Raw genomic sequence first — 22,230 nt, 5'->3', positions numbered from 1 at the left:
ACACCTCCCCCCCCCCCCTCTCCAGCGTTCCCGCTCCTCGCACAGCACGTCCCTCCTTAACTCTCTCCTCTATTCTCAGATCCCTTCCGATCTTCGATCCCACCGATTCGAGTCAAAACCTGCTTCCAAAGAGATTTTAAAGATCTTCCTTTGGATCTCCGACTCTGAATTCAACTATTGCTTAACCAATAGCTATATAAGCGCGTGTTTTCTTCTTCTCACGAAAGAATCAACGTTATTATATGTATAGCGAGTCTAGCACGAATCGTCGGAATAGTTTCGTCTGTTCACCGAGTGCTTTTTCAGAACAATGTATTTTCCCAAATGGCAGACATGCATTTAGCGCGCTCTCAAGATAACCCTTTACCAGCTATAGATAAAGCATAATAAGCAGGTTTGCTATAGCGTAGCGCCTGCAATAAACTTGGAGGTACGACGTGAGAAAGTGACAGCCACTCGGCGATAAATTGCAGAAAATACGATCTAACTGTTCGGAAAACATCGATCTCCGCGCGGTATATATTTAGATTCTCGCCGTCCATATTTATTAGCATCGACCAGACCGGGACACATTCCTCTGCCCTGTTTATATCTACATTCAGCATATACGAAGGCGAACATTGACAACACAATACAGATCGTAGGCTCGAAACGCGAGAGTCCCTGGCTATTGAAAAATGCCGCTGGCAAGTTTCCGTTGGAGATTTCGTTGGCGAGCCAAAGACTGCGCGACAAAGGGGGGTTTAAGACTGTGCTCGGATAAAGAAAGAACCAAGAAAGAAGGCTGCTATGAGGAAAAAGGTGGGAGTGTACTGGGAGGGAGGGTAGAAAAGCAGGCACTAAGGTAGTTTCTCTCGTGGGCTACCGGTATCGGTCATCTTTGCACCATATTTCATGGGCTCTATCTACACAACAGAACCAGCTACACTGCACCTATATATATATATATATATATATATGTATATATATAGCGCGCGTGCGCACACTTGGCGTTCCAATCCAGTTTTATTCGTCCAGAGCGAAAGCTTGCTTAATCGACACAGGCAAAATTGTTCTTCTTGTCAAGTTCGAGTACTTTGATTCTCCAAGAGCCTCTCAACTTTCTTATATATACATTTCATCTTTATGGAATCCGAAGAAAACTTTGTTTCGAATCTTATACCGATATATATATATATACTCATTTATAGATCTGTCGACTGTTAACCTTGCATGAAAAGACGAGTTAACCATCCAATTATATTTTACAAGTAATTTCCATAATGAAAATTGTATCATTGGTCATTTATTGCAGGTGACCGGAGGGAAAGGAAGAAAGCATATTGTTCACTGCATAGCTAAGAGTACTTTGGTATATATAGATATACCCACGTTCGTTACAAGCAGTCGACGACGAACACAGCAATGGTTAAGCGAATTCCTCCCTCTCTCTCTCTCTCTCTCTCTCTTTGACAATAAAACCATAGGTGACTATTGTATCGTTTCATCCAGATGACTCCTCGATCCAACGAGCAGCATGGAATGCGAGCGTGCCATATCCATAGAGAACATCGCAAAAATCTGTCCCTGTTGCTCGTTTTTGCAAGTCCGTGCCTTCGGCCAGCTCTGCGAGAGTTTCATCCTCGTGAGCGGCCACCGGTAATGGATCATAAAAGGCCCGACGGTCCCTCGGCAAAAAAACGGAAGCAAACGAAAATCATCCAGAACCGGTTCATCAATATCAAAAAATAGAAGCTGTACGGACGAAAAATGTTTGCGTAATCAATTCATGACACTCTAAATGCCACGAAAATCCTCGTAGCTCGGTGCACTTATTTTCCGCGGTTATTAATCTCGTAAAAATTGCTGATTCTCTAATCAGATTTTATGGTACTCACACCTGTTGCACATTGTACCAAAGAAAAGAGCCAAGATGCATCTTCTAACCAATTACGAAGGTAATTACGTTCACTGGTCTGATCTGCTAGAAACGAGAAAGGGAAAACTGGCCAAAGATGAGGGTCGAGAAAAAAGCAACTGTTCCAGTTTTAGGAATAACACGTTGGATTTGTAAGGTTTAGGGAAGCAAAGGACAATCAAGGAGTAAAAGAAGGAAGGAGATCGATTACCTACTTGGTTGCAAACTGACTTAGCGTGAAACGACTCGAGTCGCGGAATGAAGAAATAGAGCCATATGCATACAGCTGGCAACACGAAATTCTATCTTAGTATATAGTCGTCTTTGTCGCTTTGATATATGGTAAATCGATCATTAAGACGAAACGTTGTTAATTCAAGGTTACGCGTTAATCGGTCTCATGTTAGTTAACGCCACTCTCTGGCGTTAGGCTGGCTTCGTTTCTGATCGATCGCGCCAAAGTAGATTGAATAAATGGAACTATACGGGAGCACGGACCACGTGTCTCAGAAATGATTTCCCCGAGCTGCATGGATATCCTCTAGCTAGAGCATTCAGCAGAGACAAACGTTTTTACCTTAAATCAACGTCCAACTTTTTACGGATCAGCGTGGTTGTTTCGCACAATCGTATTTCACGTAGTATATACCTATATATGGTATTCATCATATTTGTATGGAAATAAAATGTGTTGCTCGGTTTTAATTGCATCTTTGGTATATAGGGTCGGTCGTCGTATTTTCTCGTGGCCATAAAATGTCGGGGCATTGGTGAAAAACAGCATTTTGCACACGTTGTACAAGCTACCTCTTTCGGTCCAGTCCGGTCCTACGGGCAAAACGTTGCAAGCCAGCAGCGCCAAATTAATTGTAGTCGGAGGTGTCATCGCGCATGCTTCCGCGCGCATTCCTCGTAAATCTGACGGGACTCTCATTTAAATTCCGAATTCACTGGACGCGGAGGAACTGAAAGGGAAAGAGTGCAGAAAGAAGAGAGAGGAAGATAGCCGACAGAAGGGGGTGAGGCGAAGGAAAAAAGGGGTCGCTTAGATAACGAGGCCTGGAGGAACAAGAGGTGATATATGTTAGCCAATTTAAGTATTTTCAGCATGCTTAAGCGAAATGGGCCAAGTTGGATGAGAGGTGAGTTTCCAGCAAGTAGCAAAAAAGGCCTCGATATGGGTCTTTTCCTAACTCTAACGAGCGTTTTACTCGGCCCGCTCCTGTGCTTCTACACACACATGTATATATATTTATAAAATTCTTCGGCGAGCACCTAGAAATGGCCGAGAAGTTTGCCAATTGTTCGAAAACTGTGCGATATATCGTCTAGGCTTGCTCGATGCGCATAGGATTTCCGCGATTTAACGCGCCTTGACTTATTAACGTTCCGCAACGCGCATCAAGCGGAAGACGAGAGGTACGCGCGTGAGGTTTGCTTAATGCACACTCCTTCCGGTTCGTCGATCTCTAAGCGGCCTCTTGCCCTACGAATAATTAAATAGCCGTCATCAAAGCCACTATGGAGCTTTGATCCTGAAGAGATAGCAACGAATTAGAATTGTCCAGAGAGAAAATTCACGCTGGACAGTCTTGAGAATGGAAAAAGATCAATAGTCATGGCATCTCTATTAGAGACGGAGCTAGACCCTTTTCACAGGTGGATAAGCGGGTTTCGATTAAATCGGTTGCCTACCGAACCACTCAAAGAGAATGAGAATGACCGATCTGACTAACACAAGCAAGCGGGGCAGGATTATAGTGGACCATCGTGTTTTATTACGTGCCTCGCGGTAATCGAGCATGCCCCTTAATAACTGAGAGTGTAATGAGTGCGGGAGTATACACTACACAATGGGCTACAGCTGGATGCCACGCATTGCTCGACAAAGGACACGCTTTTTTATACATTGATCTTATATCATTCTTTTATCAGAATTCCTGCACAGAAGATCTTTTGCATCGGAGCGAATGGATTAGCACACGTTATATAAATATAGAACCAACCAATTTAATTCTGCATAATAATAGCTTTTTTCTGTGACAAAAAAAAAACACAGCGCTTGAAATTGTATTGCAAAAGCTTCCCTCTATATCCCTTCTATATATATCAAATCGTTGGATTTGTATAAAAAGCTACTGTACAAAGGGTCGTTTCTATCAAAGGATAATGCACTTATTAAATTTTCCTAGTTTCGACGAAGCTGCAAATTTCGTGGAGTATATTTATCTCGATGTCCACTTAATTTGCTCGGAAGATCCTGTCCTTTACACGTTTCCTTGCTTCGTCGTTCTTTCTCTATCCAGGGTATCCTGTGGCTCGTCGGCTCACCAAGGTAGCACCAGCAGTTTCACCCTGCAGCGATATTCAATTTAGTAAATTACAGTGTCCCGCAGGAACCCATATTAAAACGGTATTCACCTCACGGGTTGCCGCCGCCACACAGAATTGCAGGTTATAAAGAAAGCATAAGGAAAACATAGGAGTCTAGCCTCTCTTTTGACACATACTGTACTCTCTACACTATGTACAGTATGAGTGTTCTCTATACATATATCAGTATACGAAGAGGTAGACTAAAGCGGTAGATGGAGAAATGTTGCACGTAAACGAATAAGAATAAAGTGTATATATAGGGAAAGAATGGAGGAAGGAGGAGTATAAGAAGAAGAGGAGAAAGAGTAGAGATGGCGAAGGAGGTGGAGAGAAGTCTAAAGTGCTCCCTATCAAAAGGGATGCCTACCTATCCACCTTATTCCTGACTATATCGCGCAAATTGAGCCTCGTATTTTTTCCCGTAAAAGGCAAATCTCTCCGCGAGCGGGCATACGAGATATTATGTTTTTCAATAGGCTTATCCGGGCTAGATTGCACTCTGCTCGATTGCTCCGTTCTTTGCCTCTTGCTACTTATGCGAATTCGCTTTCCTGCACCGTCACGAGACTCGTTGTCGTCGTGTGCCTGACTCTTCTCCTACTCTTCTCTCTCTCTCTCTCTCCTCAAGGTCTTTTGATCCCCAGCTTGGTCGCCAAGAGTTAAACGATCTTTGCTCATGGATTTTCTACCCCGGTGCTCTCCAACAAACTCTAATTATTTTCCCGTTTACTCGTTTCCAAACTTTCTCGCCAAGTCCGTTATTATCATTTAACGTTCTACTATTGCCAAGATTGTTTTCAAGGTCATCGTGATAAAAAATATATACAATGATGGAATAAAGGCAATTTCGTCACCTGTTTTGCCAGTGGCAATACGCTTTGAGCGCGAATAAAGCGAAAGACTACGCGATACTATTATGTGCTCGAAAAGCTGTAACATCGTAGTCAGCCTGTATGTTGAATGGTCGAGTAGATAAGCGGACTAATGTAAGACCATTTCAATAGACTAGGTTTACTTCTATTGCTTGCATCAAACCATTCGAATCAACTTTTAAACTCGAGAAGCACTTAAACTACTGGCTGTTTCCAGGAAAAAGCCAATTTAACCTTTGCCTTGTTGGAAAACTTTGCTTCATCCCTTTTTTTCCTTACTGAGTAAGAAGAAAGAAAAATGCAACCACGAACAAATTTTCACATAAAAATACTCTTTATCTGATTCAGCTGTAAAATGGAATTTGGCTTTATCATTGCGGCAAGGTTTTATGTAGACAGCATTCGAAAGAAGAAGTTAAGCTCTTCTTCATATTTTTCAAAAGAGAAGTCAAATAGAAAGTTATAATAATAGGTACTTGAGTTTTTCTTTAATTGTAATCCTTGCCTTTTTGGAATCAGATGAGAGAAAGGATGCTCCTATACTACTTTTTCGATAGAATCCGCCGACAAGGGTATTGCCTAGCTATATATATATATATATATATAGCAAGGGAGGCTCTTTTGATATCCCTCAGTTTTCTTCTCTCCGAATGGTAGCGGCTTCTTCCTTGGAAGGAGAAAAGTTAAACGATCTTTACTCGAAACGAGAACTCGGAGGATCCGCTCTCGCTTCGAACGATTCAGCTGGTGCAATTGCTTCAGTCTCTAACTGCGAATCGAGCGTGAGTGCATGGCTCAAGTTTAGAAAAGTCGCGCGCGCGGAGCGAGCGAGTATGGAGCATCGAGGGTATATACGTAGCTATGGGCTATATGGCATAGCCCAGAGTCTGGCTGAGTGAGTGTGGCAGACGACGCGGTGGCGGTGAGCTGCAGGGCGCGATATAGCGCGCACACGTGCACCGCGATTCTTCTACAGTTCCCCCGGATCTGCAATGGATACGTCTCTTATTTGATCTCCGGCGAGAGTACCGCTCGACGATTTGCCCTTAGCCATGAAAATTTCCCCAGCTATTTATTTCCGGCACGGAAGAAAAAAAGCCGAGGGCGTAAAGAGGAACTATAAATTTTCAAATATTCTCGCTTCGGCGATAAAAGCGAATGGAGCGAGGTTGATTAATCATAAAAACTCGAGCGAGGAATAATTCGATGAGCAGACGGCTAAAAATTTCAATGGGAAATCGTAAATAGAGGCTCTGCTTGGGAATAAGAAGTGTGCCGTATATATACGAGGGTTCGTCGAGGTGTAATGGAAATAAGCGCTCTTTAGTCGACAATCGTGTAAAGATATCGAGAATGAGTACGGTGCTTGCGATCGAGCCGCAGTTGCACTCTTTATGGTATATATATAGGGTACGTAGAAGTAGGTATAGTGTCGAGCAGGAGCAGCACCAGTAGCAGAGGCAACCTGTAATTTCAAGTCGGTGGCTGACAGTAGAATCTATTGGGTTTCGATAAAAACGATTGGAGGTGTTGCACTCGCTACCGCCAGAGAGAAAGAGAGAGAGAGAGAGAGAGAGAGAGAGAGAGAGGAGAGTCGCGCGGATGCACCTACTGTAAGTAAAGAGAACCGCGCACATTCAACCACTCGCGGATGGGCTGTTATTTCCGTGAAATATCCCTCTTCAATGAAAACTATCGACCCTATAAATTTCCTCTCCCGTTTCTCTCTCGCTTCTTCAGGCTCTCTACCCCACCTATATCCTAACCAACGAATTCACAGCGCGCAATCTTACCCAGCCTGCTGGGTGCTTGCCAGTACACTCGCCCGCCTGTTTTTCGATTCCACCACACACCATATCTCGATACACGTTGCTTAGATACTTCCCATCAGGATCCTCCCGAGGCGCTACATTTATTTATAGCTGTGTGCATTTTTAAGCGTTTTAAACCCCGCAACAAAGCTTCTTACGCTAAACAACCCTCGTGCGAACCGCAGTCAAATTTTTGCATAAACTATTATATATTTTACTCTCTCGAAATATTTACAAATTCTACCACTACAGCATCTGTAACGAGTCCTAGCGCTTGCTCTCTCGGAAATCGGGAATTATGCAAAAAGCGATTTATATAATGCTCTCGTTAAATAATGTAGCTGCATGGAGTGTATGCCGTCGTCAAATAATAAATCATTTGTTTGCAACATACTGTCGGGAATAAAATGGCCAAGCTCATATATTATAAGAAATATGGTTAAAAAATCCATTAGATTGGCATAGTACCATAAGACGTAGTAGCATCGGAGACTACAAATGTATTTCCCTGGACGAAACGTTTTTCTTAGCATGAAAAATCTTTTCTTCTCTCTGACCCGCATCTCTATTTATCGGAACACCTCTATACCTGCTAGCTGTCTCTGCTGCTCTTCCCTTTTCATGTTACGCACGTTCAGTATAGCGAGCACGTACGCAGGATACTTCGACTCACGTCCAAACCACGCGAGTAGTTACTATTCCCACGAGAGGCTTTTTGTTACTAGAAATTCTCTCGTATATGCCCTCGATAAGCGTAAAAGATTTTTAAGTTTTTTACCCTGCCGATATCTCTCGCTTCTCTCCCCTTCTAACTCGGTGCGTAAGAGAATCGTGAAGCTACAGGGTTGACTCGGTTTATCATTATCCATATACTTATCTTGTTAAATTATCGAACATACAATAAACTCCCAGATTCCTTTCTATACAAATTTTATTCAAACGCTTCAGTAACGTCTATATTTCAACGCGTTATCCAAGTTAAAATTACAGTTAAGAAAACATGTTCCAAGACAGGGAGAGAGACAGCTCGCCAGTATGAGTCCCTCTTTAAATTGAATCTCTTAAAAACACAACTGTATAATAATCGTTCCTGTAAATCTAAATTAATACTGCGGCTTTCGGCTTTCAATTAGCATGATCTACGGAAATGTATCGTTTTGACAAACCCTCGTCAATGTGACGCCCGGTCTTAATTTACCGAATTGATCGTAACTTGGGAATCACCATTAAAAAAAAAGGGAAAAGAAGAAAAGAGCTGATTTTTAAAGAATTGATGAGAGGACATTGATAGGCCATAGTGACTTTTATAGTCGAGATGAAAGGTTTCTTGCCGCAGGACGTTGAGGCTATCCCTTTCGATAATTAGGATGATCCGCAACATTCCAAAGCGCTAGTGACTACGTGTGATTTTCCACGCGTGATCTTAATGAAGTTCTTTCGTTTAAGCAGGGAAGAGCAGGAGGCCTCCTTGACCGAAAGAAGCACTTTCACTTCGTCATCCCCTATAGCTCATTAGTTGATGGACTCTTCAGTCTTGTGCTTGTAGTGGAAAACAGATTAGAAATAATCCCCCTCTTCGACTTTCCTCCGGCCACACCACTGTTTTCCTTCTTAATTCTCCTTGTGCTACCCCCACCCCCCCCTCTCTCTCTCTCTCTCTTCGTACACTTAACCTTCTATACATCACAACTTCTACATGTCTTAACGTTCATCCAATCGAAAGCATCTAACAGAGAACAGAGGCCAAAGCTTTCTGCCGCACGCTATTAGCTAATGGAGGCTACAAAGCGCGATAGACCGTAAGTGCGAACGGTCTGCCTTCAACGAAAATACGAAATGATGACTCGTGAATGCATGGTCGTTCCGCGCATCGTTTACCTGAGCTTATTCAAATACTAAACTACCGACATCAGCCGCAGGTTGTTTCAATTTTCGCCTTCGTTTTCTACTCGCATCGCTAGAAATTTTTATTCAAATCTCTTATTTTATGCCAATAATACTCTTCCATGCTGTTTATTTACAAAGTTTATAAAATCCTATGTGTTATATACGTACTTTAAACTAATGTGTCTTTTTCAAAGGACTATTATTAATTTCACTGTAATAAGTCTCATTTTCTCTTTTATACGATACAATTTAAATGTCGCTGAGAGAGTCTAGCTTTTCCTTTAAGGTTCGTCAATCTTTGCAGAAGTGTAAAATAATATACCATCACGCAACCCCGAATAAATTATTTGAATCCAACTGATTCTTCTGGCTTAGTGCATGCCTATACACTGGAAACGTAACACGGTATTAGAAAAAAGTGAAGCTCACGATTGAAACGTATTGATCTGACTATGATTATTGAAAAATCACGTTTTCAATTCTGTCAGCAAAGGCAGCTGAGAGTAATCGAGTCGAAAAGGCATGTCATCGGAGAGCCCGATCGGTCTGGCAAAGAAAAGATTGTTGAAAATGCAAAATCATCGCTAGGGAGGATGATCGTTAATACGATCATGCTTTCACGGAGAATCTCAAGATCGATCTGTCGATGCTCCTTTTTTTATACTCCTCCCGTGCAAGTACAAACGTGCACACGAAACACTGGTACTCCAATAAGTTTTAACTCGTAGCCATAACAGCCCAACACGAAAATAACGTTCCAGGAGTCCTTAATCGTACGATCTCTCGCCTCTTATCAACTTCGTTCTTTCTCCTTCGCTCTCGTCGATCGTTAAAATAATTAAAATTCGATTCAAATCATGGATGAAGAGTGTGTTAAAGATAACAAAGGTTAAATGGGCAATAAATAAGTAAATGTAACGAACGAGGGCATTTATGCACATAACTTCCTACAGCTGCTACACGGTTATACTATATAGTATACATATATATATCGTTGGTGAGTGGGTAACGATAAATAAATTACACGATTATTTTCTAATAAATTAAAAGTCTACGTATGGGCTGATTTGGTATCGGTAGGGATATTTTGTAAAAGGAGAATAGGTCGGTGGGGTTTGTCAGATCTCGCGTGAGGTCTTGGGAACGAAACAATGGGCCGTGCAACTGGTGCCCATGATCCACCGGTCGTCGGTCAGGTGAGCCCGATGAGATTTTTACGTTCGTGGAACAATGGCTGGCTACTCTACATACGTCCCCATTAAAGCAGCGAGCTACGCATTATAATGCCTTTGGTCAGGATCTTCTCCTATAGGGATAGACGCGGGCGTATGTGTGGGTGCTCGTGCTCAGGGCCTCCGCCCTATTGTCGTGTCTTGACTGGGGGACTGAAGAGTGCAGGTACCCAACAACTCGCATACACCAAACTATGCAACAAGCCGCCACGTGTGCTTCCGTTCAACATCGACTAGTTTCTTGCCATCTTTTCCCTTGTAATCACACCAATTTTACTATGGCATACACACAACTTTAGACAATGCATATATTATTTAGTAAATTTCCAGATATACATTAGATATTTTTGTCAAAGACATGATAAGGCCAGTAAAATGTTCAAATAACTCCCATCACATTCACCGAGACATTGACTAAAATTCTAAGGATTCAGAGAATATTTTAATGCACCAGCATTCAGTCGACTAATTATAATGATGTCCTAAAAATTACATCAAATTCTGTTGAATAGTCAGATTTATATTTAGATAAGTAAACTGAGACATTCAAGGAGAAGTTTCACGTGGATATCAGTATATATATTTCAGCTACCTTTTTGCTATATTCATCCGAAATGAGAGGGAGAGAGAGAGAGAGAGAGAGAAGGTTCACCTGCCAAATATAAAAATCATTTTTGTTCGATACTCTTTCTCTCTCGTAAAATAATTTTATAGGCCAATAAAGGTACATTTTGAATCCATAAAAAAGTGAAAGAAAAAACATTTTACAGCTTCTCTTTCCAAAATAATATTAAGTATTTGTTTTGTGAACTTCTTTTTGACAAGTAATCAGTTTGTCACCTTCCGTATTGATTTCAGGTATGCAATGACAGTTGTAAATTCTACCAAGTAACTACTTGCAGCAATAGTACTCACAGAGAGTATAAGATCGCCTTAAGCAAACCATTCTCTCTATTGTTATTTAATTTCCAACATGGAGTATTTTAATTTTTGTAATTTCTTAACCAATTCATTGTACAGACTAGCATATCTGATAACATTTCTGCTATCCTTACTTAGTTCTGTTTCTCGGAATAATAGACCAGCTACGCGGCCGAAACGCCAGATACAACGTCCACAGTGATAAATCACGTCGGTTGGTCCGTGCGAATTCGATAGGACCGTGCAGAGATACAGCCGTTCGCTCGAATTACAAACTTCCGCCCAAGCAGTTATCTAAAATACTCTCGAATACCCTTTTCTCAGAATCAAATCGAAACTCATCATTTCATTTGTGCCCTAGCTGTCTCATAATAAGTTTACGAGTCGTGCTCCAGTATTGCTTTAATCCAGAGCTCACATAAAATTTGTAATTATGGTCTTTCTCCAATTCCAAATAGTGCAATACCAATCAAACATTTCCAGCCCACTCCTTTATGATTGAAATTCATTTCTGTATATATTATGATTATTATTAATAGAGTAGCCACAGTCGATAACCATCTCATGAAAATTTAATAGCTGTACATATATATATATATGTGTGTGTGTGTGTGTGTGTGTGTGTACATGTAGTACTAATAGCAGGGCCAGTTTAAGGAAACTACCGAGTTTCTGTTCAAAGCTTCTCGAGTTCGTAGTACGGAGCTTCCGTCTAAATCGGAACTGAAGATAAATTATGGCTTTAGTAACTAATGAAATACAAGCAGTTGTTCGTATAGTTCCAAAGGTAGAATTAACAATTTCCATTATGCAGTTTCGTTCCACACGATTCTCTATTCTGTTTTAGGTGATGAGTAGCTAGGATATTTAATCTATGTTACGGCTATATAACTGCTAAATAACAAGACACGTAAATATGCAAATATTATTTTCATTTGAATTAAAATCGTAATCTGTGCAATTCCATAAATCAAATAAAGGATTCACTTTGACGCTAATAGTACGCTAATATTAAGCAATCTCTACGTAAATTATTGGATCAATTAAGCACTCTATCATAATTTGCAAATCAAAATTGCTCGAGCAATGCGAAACATCGCATATGCTTCCACATGTGACCAGATCAGTGATTTGTTGCTGTATATTTGTCACGCCTCGTTTAAATTTTTAATTATTTAATTACAAGGATCGCCTAAATTTATGGAACAAAATGCTTTTACTGCACTTGTAAACAATTTCAATGTCAAAGACTGTCTCGTTATTCTTGTACGGGACGTGCTCCACAAATTTGTATTTATAATGTGTAGAATAAATTTAGTCCATTAATCATTCTTTGCTGTCTCAGTTTAACGAGGCTCTAAGGCGAGGAAATGTATTTGTTGAAGCACATTTTCTAGTGTACATAAACACTTACGTCGTTGCGACTGTGGATCAACAGGAGCTTCCGTGTCTATTAATCGCACGTAAAGTTTCTCCTCGACGAAGCAGAAGGTAGTTGAGCTGTTTGCATACCGGTGTGGGGAATATCTCAACAGGATATAGGTCAAATGCGAATTGTTTAATTTGCAGACAGATCTCTACGTACTCGTGGGATAGTCGTTTCTTGTTTTCAGTGCAACTGCACGGACCATGTACACGTAAGCTCTTCTGTGCTCTGGGGCAAAAGTTTAAAGCTCGGACAATTTAATAATTTCAACTGTATACGTACTCTACTACCATGTACAGAGCCTCCTGATTCATGCGTCACTATACCACCTTGCTGACAAGTCAGCGAAAGTCATTTACGTAATTATGTGGTATATTCATTCCCGTTCGGACCTTTCCGCGGTCACAGGTTCAACATATGCTATATACATATATATATATATGTATACCACTTTACGAACCTTTTCAGAACCAGTAAAGTTTCATCTTCGAGTTGACAGATTCACACGATTCTTGAGAACCTTTAAAATAATATTATTATTGATCCTTTGATGCTCGCTCGATGCAAATTTAAATATGATTAAAGCCTTCGTAAGAATCTTCCATTACGAGATGAAAAATTAATCATGAATCTTAACGAAATACGAACTTTCTATATCTTCGTCCGTAGTCGTCGTCGTTGAACTCAATTGGCCATATTTCACAAAAGCCTTAATTTCTTGAATGCCACACCGTTGGAAATTCCATTTTTCCCACTATTACATTCTCGAAATAGCATAAACTAGCTATGCGAGAAAAAATAAATGAAAAAATTGCAAATGTTTATAAACTAATATTTAATCGTCAAAGTAATATACATTCACGACAAATTTATCTAGTTTGATGAATTCCGTATTTACACTTGAGTCGTATAAACTGAATCGTTAATTGAAACATTTGAAAGTGGACATTTTTGCGATAAGAAAAGTTGGCAGGATATACATAGGTACTACATCGTATCGTATTACGGATAGAGATATCCTAGCTGGTGCAAGTAACGACATTGCGTCAGAGTAGTAATTTCAGGTCTACTCGGGCGACAATCTTAAACCGATACGGTGTGTATGGTACTATACTTAAACGACATTTGTTTCGGGCAATGAAATTATCATCGAGGAAAATTTTATATATCACATTAGAGCGTAATCATATGCAATTTTCTCTGGATGGGGATGTCTGTCTCGGGTGCAAATTTTAATTCAGCGTCGCGTTGGCGAGATAGGCAAAACACGCCCCCTATAATAATAGATGTTATTTGCAGCTGGCCATGGAGATTTATCTCGTAAGGAAAGTTTTACGCGTTGCGTCAGAAGGAAGGGCACCCCGGGCACAATTATTTCAGCTGTATTTTATGCAGGTAAGCATAAACCGCGACTTTATCACGAAATAGCCTACTAAAAATAGATTTATTTCAAATATTACCCAACACTAGTAGTGATTACGAGGTGGAACGAACTTCGTGTCGGGTACGAATCGCGCGCGCTGTTAAGAAAAGCTGCCGGTAGGATTGGACGTTGTTGTTATATGTATATATATGGCGTGGCTTTGCAGGGCACACACTCTATGCAGGATAGCGTGGCGTGGCGTGGCGTGGCGTGGTGTGGCGTGGCGTGGCATGGCGTGGGTGGGTGAGAAGGGTCAGGGGATAAGATAGCTCGGTGCGGCGTGCGCCGTGAAATTATGTCGTTCGATAGCGCGGAGGAGAATTGTAAACAAGCCGCGATGTAGCCCATCGTATCACATAATTAATGCTAATCGCTCCCCTGAGCTTTTACGCGGGAATTATGCAATTTCGCGATAGTCCAATGCTTTCCGGCTTGACGTCGTTACGCGTCGCGATGCCCTCAGCGACACCAACGTGCGAGACGGGCCAATAAGCTGGTATGTACCGCGGCGTATAATACGCTCGTGCGTCGAGCGTTTCGCTGTATCAAACCGGCTAGATAACGCGTATAGTCTACCTTTCGTGAATCGACCAATAAACTCCCACTATTTTCCACCCTTTCTCTCTCTCTCTCTCTCTCTCTCTCTCTCTCTCTCTAGCATACTAAAACCTACATGAAAGTACCGGGATGAATGCAATTTCCTTCCAATCTTTTTTGCTTCATTAGATTTCATCCGAGATAAGCACTGAATTTTTTCTACCCAATTTAACGCAATTTCAGTGGGATCGAGCTAGACTATTAGCAATATATTTCCAACAAATTCTACGAATCCACATTGCACTCCCTCTCTCTCTCTCTCTCTCTATTGGCATATACATATATACGGCGCGATAAATTACTCGATCCGATTTCTCCGCAAAAAGCTTTGCCACGTGTCGAAGCGAAGTGAATAAGTCACTTCTCCTGGACGCGAAAGCCCGACAAAAAACACGTCCCACGGTTGGAATTACGGGGTTCACACAATAAGGCTGATAATTCCAAGTGTGGCGAATTGCCTCGGAGTCACGTGGCGCTTATATGGAGCGATTCGGACGATCGAATTCATTTTTCGTGTCGCCACCCGAGGTAGCAGGGAACGTTTCCGGCAACGTGCTGAAAAGAGCGCGATCGATGTTTGTCTTGAGAAATAATACAAGTGGCTGAAATGGGACGGTGAGGATCGAGAGAAAATCTGGGTTGACGAGGGGACATACGTTATTCGAGCGGGGAACCGCTGAATCATTTTATCCAAGGTGAGCTGCTGCGAGGGACTGAAATTGTCTGAAATTGGCAAAGGCAGTTGAAGATACGCGTTAGCGAATGAAATTTAATTACGAGGTCGCTCATTAGTCCCTCGGCGGAGAAGGAACACGGACCGTGTCTTTTCTGAAGAAAGAGCTACGTATATATATATAGCTATAGCTAGAGCTATAGGGTTGCTACGGGTGCGTCGTCGCTCGCGAAGCCAACGGCGGAATTGCGAATCGAGAGGAGAGATTGTTGATGGTGCAGGAGAGAGGGTGGAAAGGATAAAGAGCGAGGGTGGGGAGAGGGGGAAGCGGCTGGAGAGAGTTATCTCTTAATTGACGTCGAGCCGAGGGAACGAGCTGGAATAATAACGTTGATCAATTGCCGCACTTGACTCCTGGCGTCGTTTAACGCATCGACCTTTCGATGACCCCGCCGGCACACAAAGCGATATCGCGTCAACGCGACCTGCTCTTTCCTATCTCTTACCAGGGCCACCTTATCCATTAAGCCACTTAAGCACCGTCTTAAGCTCTAATCTCCAAAATATCCCAAACCCAGCTCAAAACTTGATACCGCGAACAACTGGAAAACGAGCTTTCTTCATCTTTCGCTATTATTTTTTTGTATAGGAAAACAACGCTAAAAAAGATTCTATAGCGACAGGTAAACATATAAAAATTGCGTAACCTTATCGATAAAGAAGCACGATATTTTTTTTTTTTTTTCAAGTATAAGAAATAATAATCGATTGAGTTCTTTGCAGAAATATATGTGTAGCAAAGTAACCAAAGTGTTACTTAATTGTCGAATAAATTTAGCGAGAAAACTCGATAGGAAGCGTTCGAACGTAATTGTCCACTTTCCGTTCGAGTCGACCGAGCCTATATAATAATTATTATTATTATGCTGTCGATCGTTTAACGTCTTTGGCTATTACGCTTAAGAAATAAGCGAGGGTTTGGCGAGACGTAATTGAGCAATGGAACGGTCTCTCTCAGCTTGAATAGGAAAATGAGGAAAAATCTTACCTGCTACTGTGAGTGTGGCGTTTCTGCTCTGGACATGTCCGACCGAGTTGGCTGCGGTGCAGTAATAAACTCCGCCATCTTGCTCCTTCTTGCCATTCATGACTCTTAGGAAAAAGAGGGATCCCGTGGGTAGTAAGACACGGTGGGACTTTGAGTCACCCGGTGAAGTCTGTACAAGCTCACCGTCCTTGTACCACTCTATCACCGGCTCGGGTTTCCCTTCCGCTTTACAATTTAACGTCACAGGCTCGTGTTTCGCTACGATTATGTCCGACGGATGCTCCGTAATTCGTGGGGGCCTCATTTGAGCTGAAAAATGAAATTGATTAAAGTTACTATTAATACACATATACATTATATATGGTATAGATATATATAACAATGTACTTTGAAGTATATATCACGACAGAGGACTCTCCGAGTTCCAACGTCTTAGACAGAAATGTTTGTCGTATGGAACAGTTGAACTCTATGGACTAAGATAACTCGTTGCATTCTGAATTCTCGGCGCACCCTTATCGGCCGCTTCCAGCTATAAGCTCTGCGCGCGAGGGTTTAAGCGGACTGGAGTCATAAAGCACATCGTTCTACGAATAATCGATGAACCGCGATACTTATCGTCCTTCCCAAGACATTCGTAGAAGCAACCTTATCGCCAAGTACGCGAGATCCACTGGACGCGCGAGTATCAGTGGCATATACATATATATACTCTCGCCCCGGCTACTTTCCGCAAATACGTAAGGAATTCTCTCCGATCGAAACTATCCACTCACTGTCAAACTATAAAATATACTTGACGAAACTTTAGCAGCGCACTCGCCGCGAAACTTTGCAAGATTCACCTTTCTTCCAACACTGATAAAACAGAGAGTATTGAAACTTTTATTGAAACCGTATACATTTCGATCAATGCTTCATTGATTTGACAGTCATTAATTTTCTTCTTATACTTATACTTCGCTGTTCTTTCTTTATCAATGATGAGCTCATGGGAGAAAAGCTGCATCGATGGTATTTCAGGGAATCGAGGTAAAAAGGTTATATATATACGTATAGAGCTTCGTGTGCTCGTTCATTGGTTATTTGTGAGACTATTGACGCGATGTCGATCGATCGGTTTTAGTGGCGCGATAATGCAGCGAGTCGCCCGGTAAGGAATGCTCTTACTTCAATAATAAGCATCGTCGCCCTGTGTGGCACGAGTACTCGCACAATGAGATTCGCATACAAATATTGATACACCCCACACACGCGAGACTGTTCAGCCATTACGTAATTGCTATTTATGATAATCCCATTTGACGCTGCGAGACATATCCTCTCGAGGACTCGCCACATATACATATATATACGAATTATCGTGTTTTGCTCTGCAATCCTCTACCAGCGTATAATATCCGACGTACATATATATAAGATAATAAAAAAATTCCCCCTTCCAAATGAACTTTACGACGTCGCTGTTTCGTTCCAGATGTCAAACTGGGATCGAAACGAGTTTCGAATTTGTCCGCCTGGACAAAACAGAGAAATGATTAATTTGGAGAAATTGAATTTGTCTCGAGTCGAGAGGACAGTATAAGTACTAATCGTATCTATCTTTTATACATTATCTCCGGTTCCAGGACTTATTCGTAGCTGGTGATTATGCTATAAAAGCACACTTTGCTCTTTACGAGTGGTGAAATAGCCTCTCGGCGTAAATTTTTTTCCTACCTAAGAATTGCCTACTGCATAAAGATGGGAGAAGGGTGGTATATACACAGGCTATCCGCGCGTTCTTTCTCTTACCTTCCTTCTACCTCGGCTCGGACTAGCTCTCGTACAGTTCGGAACAGCGTGGAACAAATACACGGGCATTGGTTTCAAGGCCGTGCATGTGGTATGTGTCCGCCGATGGCTTTTAATGCCCCGATAATGGAGCGGGTCGTCGTATAAGGGGCCCGTGCTCGGCTATTCAGCATCAATTTAAGCGTTTCGTCGGATGGCACGAGTCACCCTCGTACAATGAAGCGAGCTCTGGTCACGATATACTCCGAGAACCTTAATTTATGATCTCTCCTATACGCGAAAAGGGAAAATCAACTTTCTCCGGCTATCCCGATAACCTTAAAACTGCGCTAAATCCTACCTTGGCTATCGAAAAAAGTGCAATTTCTTTCCCAATGTTGTCCATTCCAGACAAACATTTCACCGAGCAACCTTCACACGGTATATATACATGCATATATATATATATAAGCTCGGGAAAATTTTCGTCGTCAGGCGATAATTGCATTCCGGGACTAGAATCGCTTTCAATAGATGTGGAAGTAACGGGGAAAGTAAAGAGAGGAGAGGAAGGGAGTGCGAGACTGTTGCGAGGGGAGGAGCAAGGTTGAAAAGGATCGTACGAGTAGAGACAGAAAAGGAAGCGAGAGCAAACGAAACGTGGAATTTATTCATCATTCGGTCGCCATAGATTTGCTCGGCTACCAATTTCATTCGCACCCCCCACCCCTACCATCTAGCCCCTGTCCCTTTTACTCTCACTCTTGCCCTAGACCTTACTCCGGTGCGTTTGCCTCTTTAGTTTCGCCTGCATGCAAATCCGCGGGTTTGCGATACAAACTTTTTTTTTCATAATAAAAAGGCACACACATTCATACACGTGCTGCCGTATAAAAAGCGTTCTTTCATAAAAAGCGCCCACGTGTACCGAGCGGCGAACAAGTGCAAACACGCACAGGTAGCGAAGTTTTCCGTACGCGGATGTACATATATATATATAGATATACGTAGGAGAACGCCGCTACTGAGTAGTGTTAAGGTGAGGGGGAAAGGGGTTAACGTATCGACACAAACGCACACGTATACATATTGTATCTATATTTCGGAGCAAGAGACGACGAGAGTAAAAAGAGGGGCGGGGGGATGTTCTCCAGGAAGGTCGCTGGAAACGCCAAATCAAAAGGACTTTGTAATCATATTTTATTCAGGGTTATGCATAAAACATAGGTTCGCGTTCGCGAATGTACGACGTGTCCATACGTGGTTGCAGGAGGCTTCGTATTGAGAGAAACTGAGAGAGGGAGAGAGGCGAGTGTCCAGTTTTATTTAAAAAGGGCGGAAGCATATTTTATCAAGCACCCGGCGACGTTTGGTTGCGGTGCGACGCTGTGCTTTTATAACAACTCTTCTTCCTGCTCCTCTGCATCTACATCTCTCTCTCTCTCTCTCGCCCCCAGCATCGCTGCCGCCAATGTCGCTCTTGCCTGCCAATGCAATCTCGCAAACGATATTACTGTTCGCGGCCTTTCGGTACCGTTACTTCGCGTTATGTCGTCGCTCGCCACAGGTGCCATACACGCTCTCTCTTTTGCACGCGTGATACTCTTCTATTTTTTATCTCCATATGCAGAGCATTCCGCCATGAAAAATATATTCTTACACGAGCCTCGCCAATCCTCGCATACTTCACCGTTGTTTCCGTGATTTCACCTAGTCTCATACGCCCCTGCCACATTTCGCAATAAAAGAGCCAAGAATTTAATTAAAAGCATTTATTTACATTTTATAACCATGCGCGATACACGATTCGCGCAAGCTAATATCGCGAGAGCCGGCTGTATTCAGATTTGAGTTTTAACTAACGCGATATTGACGCGTGTATTTCTACCGACACACGCTTGCGTTTCTTCTATCATCCATTTTAAATATTTATTCGTGGTGCTTTTCTTGAGAATTCAATGGACCAGATGTATGCGCTTATATATAGTATATGCAGGGAAATGGAAGCTTTCATTCAGCCTTGGCGAGTCTTCGAATGCTCATTAAATGTATAGAAATTTAAAAGCCTTCGCTTTTATACGACATACACTTCCACATTGCAATTGTTCAATAAAATTGGATTAAATAATTATTTTCGCGATAAAGCATCACTGCAGTAGTCCAGGATTCCTGATATTTTTTTCCGGTTTTTACGAAGGCAGTGATTTATTTCAATAGTTCCATTAGCATCGATTAAGCTCGAGCAAATAAGCTTAGTCGTAACGACCAATAATTTTCGTTTATCAATTCAATTTTGGTATTTTTCTTTACAAGGACGATATTTTTCGTGGTGTTTGCGATACGTGTATACCCGATGTACATTCCAACGTGTGTTTTATACTCATATGTTCCAGAATCCACGGAACCCCTAGCCGCGTTCGCTCATTAAATTCATGAAAATGAAAACGATAAATCGGGGAAAAAAAGCTTTCGGTGCTCGCGCAAAATCCCAGCGATTTTACTGGTCTACTAGCGGTGGAGCATCGAGAAATCGAGGAAAAAAGGGAACCGAGCCAAGTGCAAGGTTGGCAGCGACGAAAGAGAATAACGTGGGGGTGCTATGAATGCGGTGCGAGGTGAAAAAATGTTGGCATTCCCCACGGATTCGTGAAAAAGCGGTGTAAGGTCATTGACGATGAAACAGGACAAATACAATTGCCACGGAAAGAGCAAGAGAACCAGAGACTCTGATTCACCGCTTCTAGTTTATTATTACCTGAAACTGCATGCAATTTGAAAATTAAATCTGGCCTCAGGATTGCACGAGAATACTGCATTTTGAAGAAGAAGATTTTCTATCAAATCTACGATAAAATATCGCTCATCCCGCGAGAGTTATTATTGTTAAGTTACTTTTATATTAATCTGAATTAATTCAGTCGAGGTTATACAAAGAATATTTTGCGGCAGAAAACGTGGAGCGTGAAAGGAGCAATTAAACAAAGGGAATAATCGATACAGCGGTGTGTAATTATTTATGGGGCAAATGTGCTACGCTTCCGAGAACTTGGAGAATTGTATGACGTTGGGGTGGCCACATGGTGCGTAACTACCAGTAATGGTATCAAAATAATAACGCTGGTGTGAAGGGGAGGAGGGAGGAAGATGATTGAAGACTGAAGAAGTTAAGCAAGAAGCGAGTTGGCGCAGGGTCGAGTTTTCGTAACGAGCGGATATTTGGCGGACACGTAACGAGCAACCGAGGCCAAACCAGGCAGGAACAGCCAGGCAGGCAGGCAGGCAGGCAGGCAGGCAGAATCGACAAATGGCAAGAGGCGCGCATGGTCTCGTGATAAAGACATTAACGGGCAAAAGGAGGAGTAGTAACAGCAGCAGAAGCAACGCCACACCAGGAAGGGAGATCGAGATGGATACCTCTGCGTGCAAGGCGCAAAGACGCGGGGTGTTGATGAGAAAACGATTAGCCCTAGCAGCCTGCGAATTCTCCACTCTTATATCAAATTCCCCAGATGAATTTTCGTTAACTACGTCGCGAACCACGGAAAGCACGCCAGATGTTATCTCTGCACCACCCTATGACTGCCTAACCTTTTTTATTTTAATCTGCTTTCGGAGATAATAAGTCAATATCTCGAAAATCTGCCAACTGACCATACTGTAGCTTTTTTATCGTCATACCTGTGTCAAACTATTCAGGCATATATATAGAACGAGATAAAAGTGGATTATAGTTATAGTTAATAGCATATATATACTATAATAAGAATTTAGGTAATCACAAAGAACTTCAGACGAAAGAGTACAACTAACAAAGAGATTCAAATAGGTGAACTGTAACAATCTTAGGATGAATCGGATCATCTTTGGATCTTGGACTAGAAAAATTCATGACTACGGAATTCGCTATGCTACATTTCCATATTGAATATCATTGACCGAGTTCGACAGAGTTAGATGTCTTCTCGTAAACTAGGTGAGAATATATTTTGGACTTGGATCTCTACGAGTTACAGCAGCAGTCATTTTTACCCACATTTTTCCTATGAACGACGTAGTTTCTTCGAGTCTCAGGACACACTTTATAAAATCAAACTAATAGTTCATTTGCGTAACGAGAATGTCAAATATCGTTGAGACTTTATCAGGACTAAGAATGAAAATGAAAATTAATGAATCGCTTTAATTAAGACGGAAACGTAAACCATGCTAGAGTGCTTACAAATGTGCTCCATTTATCCAACTGGGTAAGATCGATTATACGGAATTATATTTCATCGGCTGAACGCGAAAAGGA

General features: G+C 41.9%; 1 protein-coding gene across 1 annotated transcript in view; it reads right to left on the bottom strand.

Annotated features, from left to right (window-relative positions):
- The window catches only part of LOC136786220 (roundabout homolog 2-like), a 318,430-nt gene that overhangs the window by 176,337 nt on the left and 119,863 nt on the right, over positions 1–22,230 (bottom strand). Inside the window, exon 2 of the mRNA XM_066747816.1 lies at positions 16,164–16,472. Coding sequence (XP_066603913.1) covers positions 16,164–16,472 — 309 coding nt within the window. The remainder of the gene's footprint in view (positions 1–16,163; positions 16,473–22,230) is intronic.

The sequence above is a fragment of the Prorops nasuta genome, unplaced genomic scaffold, assembly GCF_024137725.1.
Source record: "Prorops nasuta isolate Cenicafe-Biocafe unplaced genomic scaffold, Cenicafe_Pnas_1.2 PNAS00003, whole genome shotgun sequence".
Classification (NCBI taxonomy): domain Eukaryota; kingdom Metazoa; phylum Arthropoda; class Insecta; order Hymenoptera; family Bethylidae; genus Prorops; species Prorops nasuta.
This window is presented reverse-complemented; position numbering and strand designations above follow the sequence as displayed.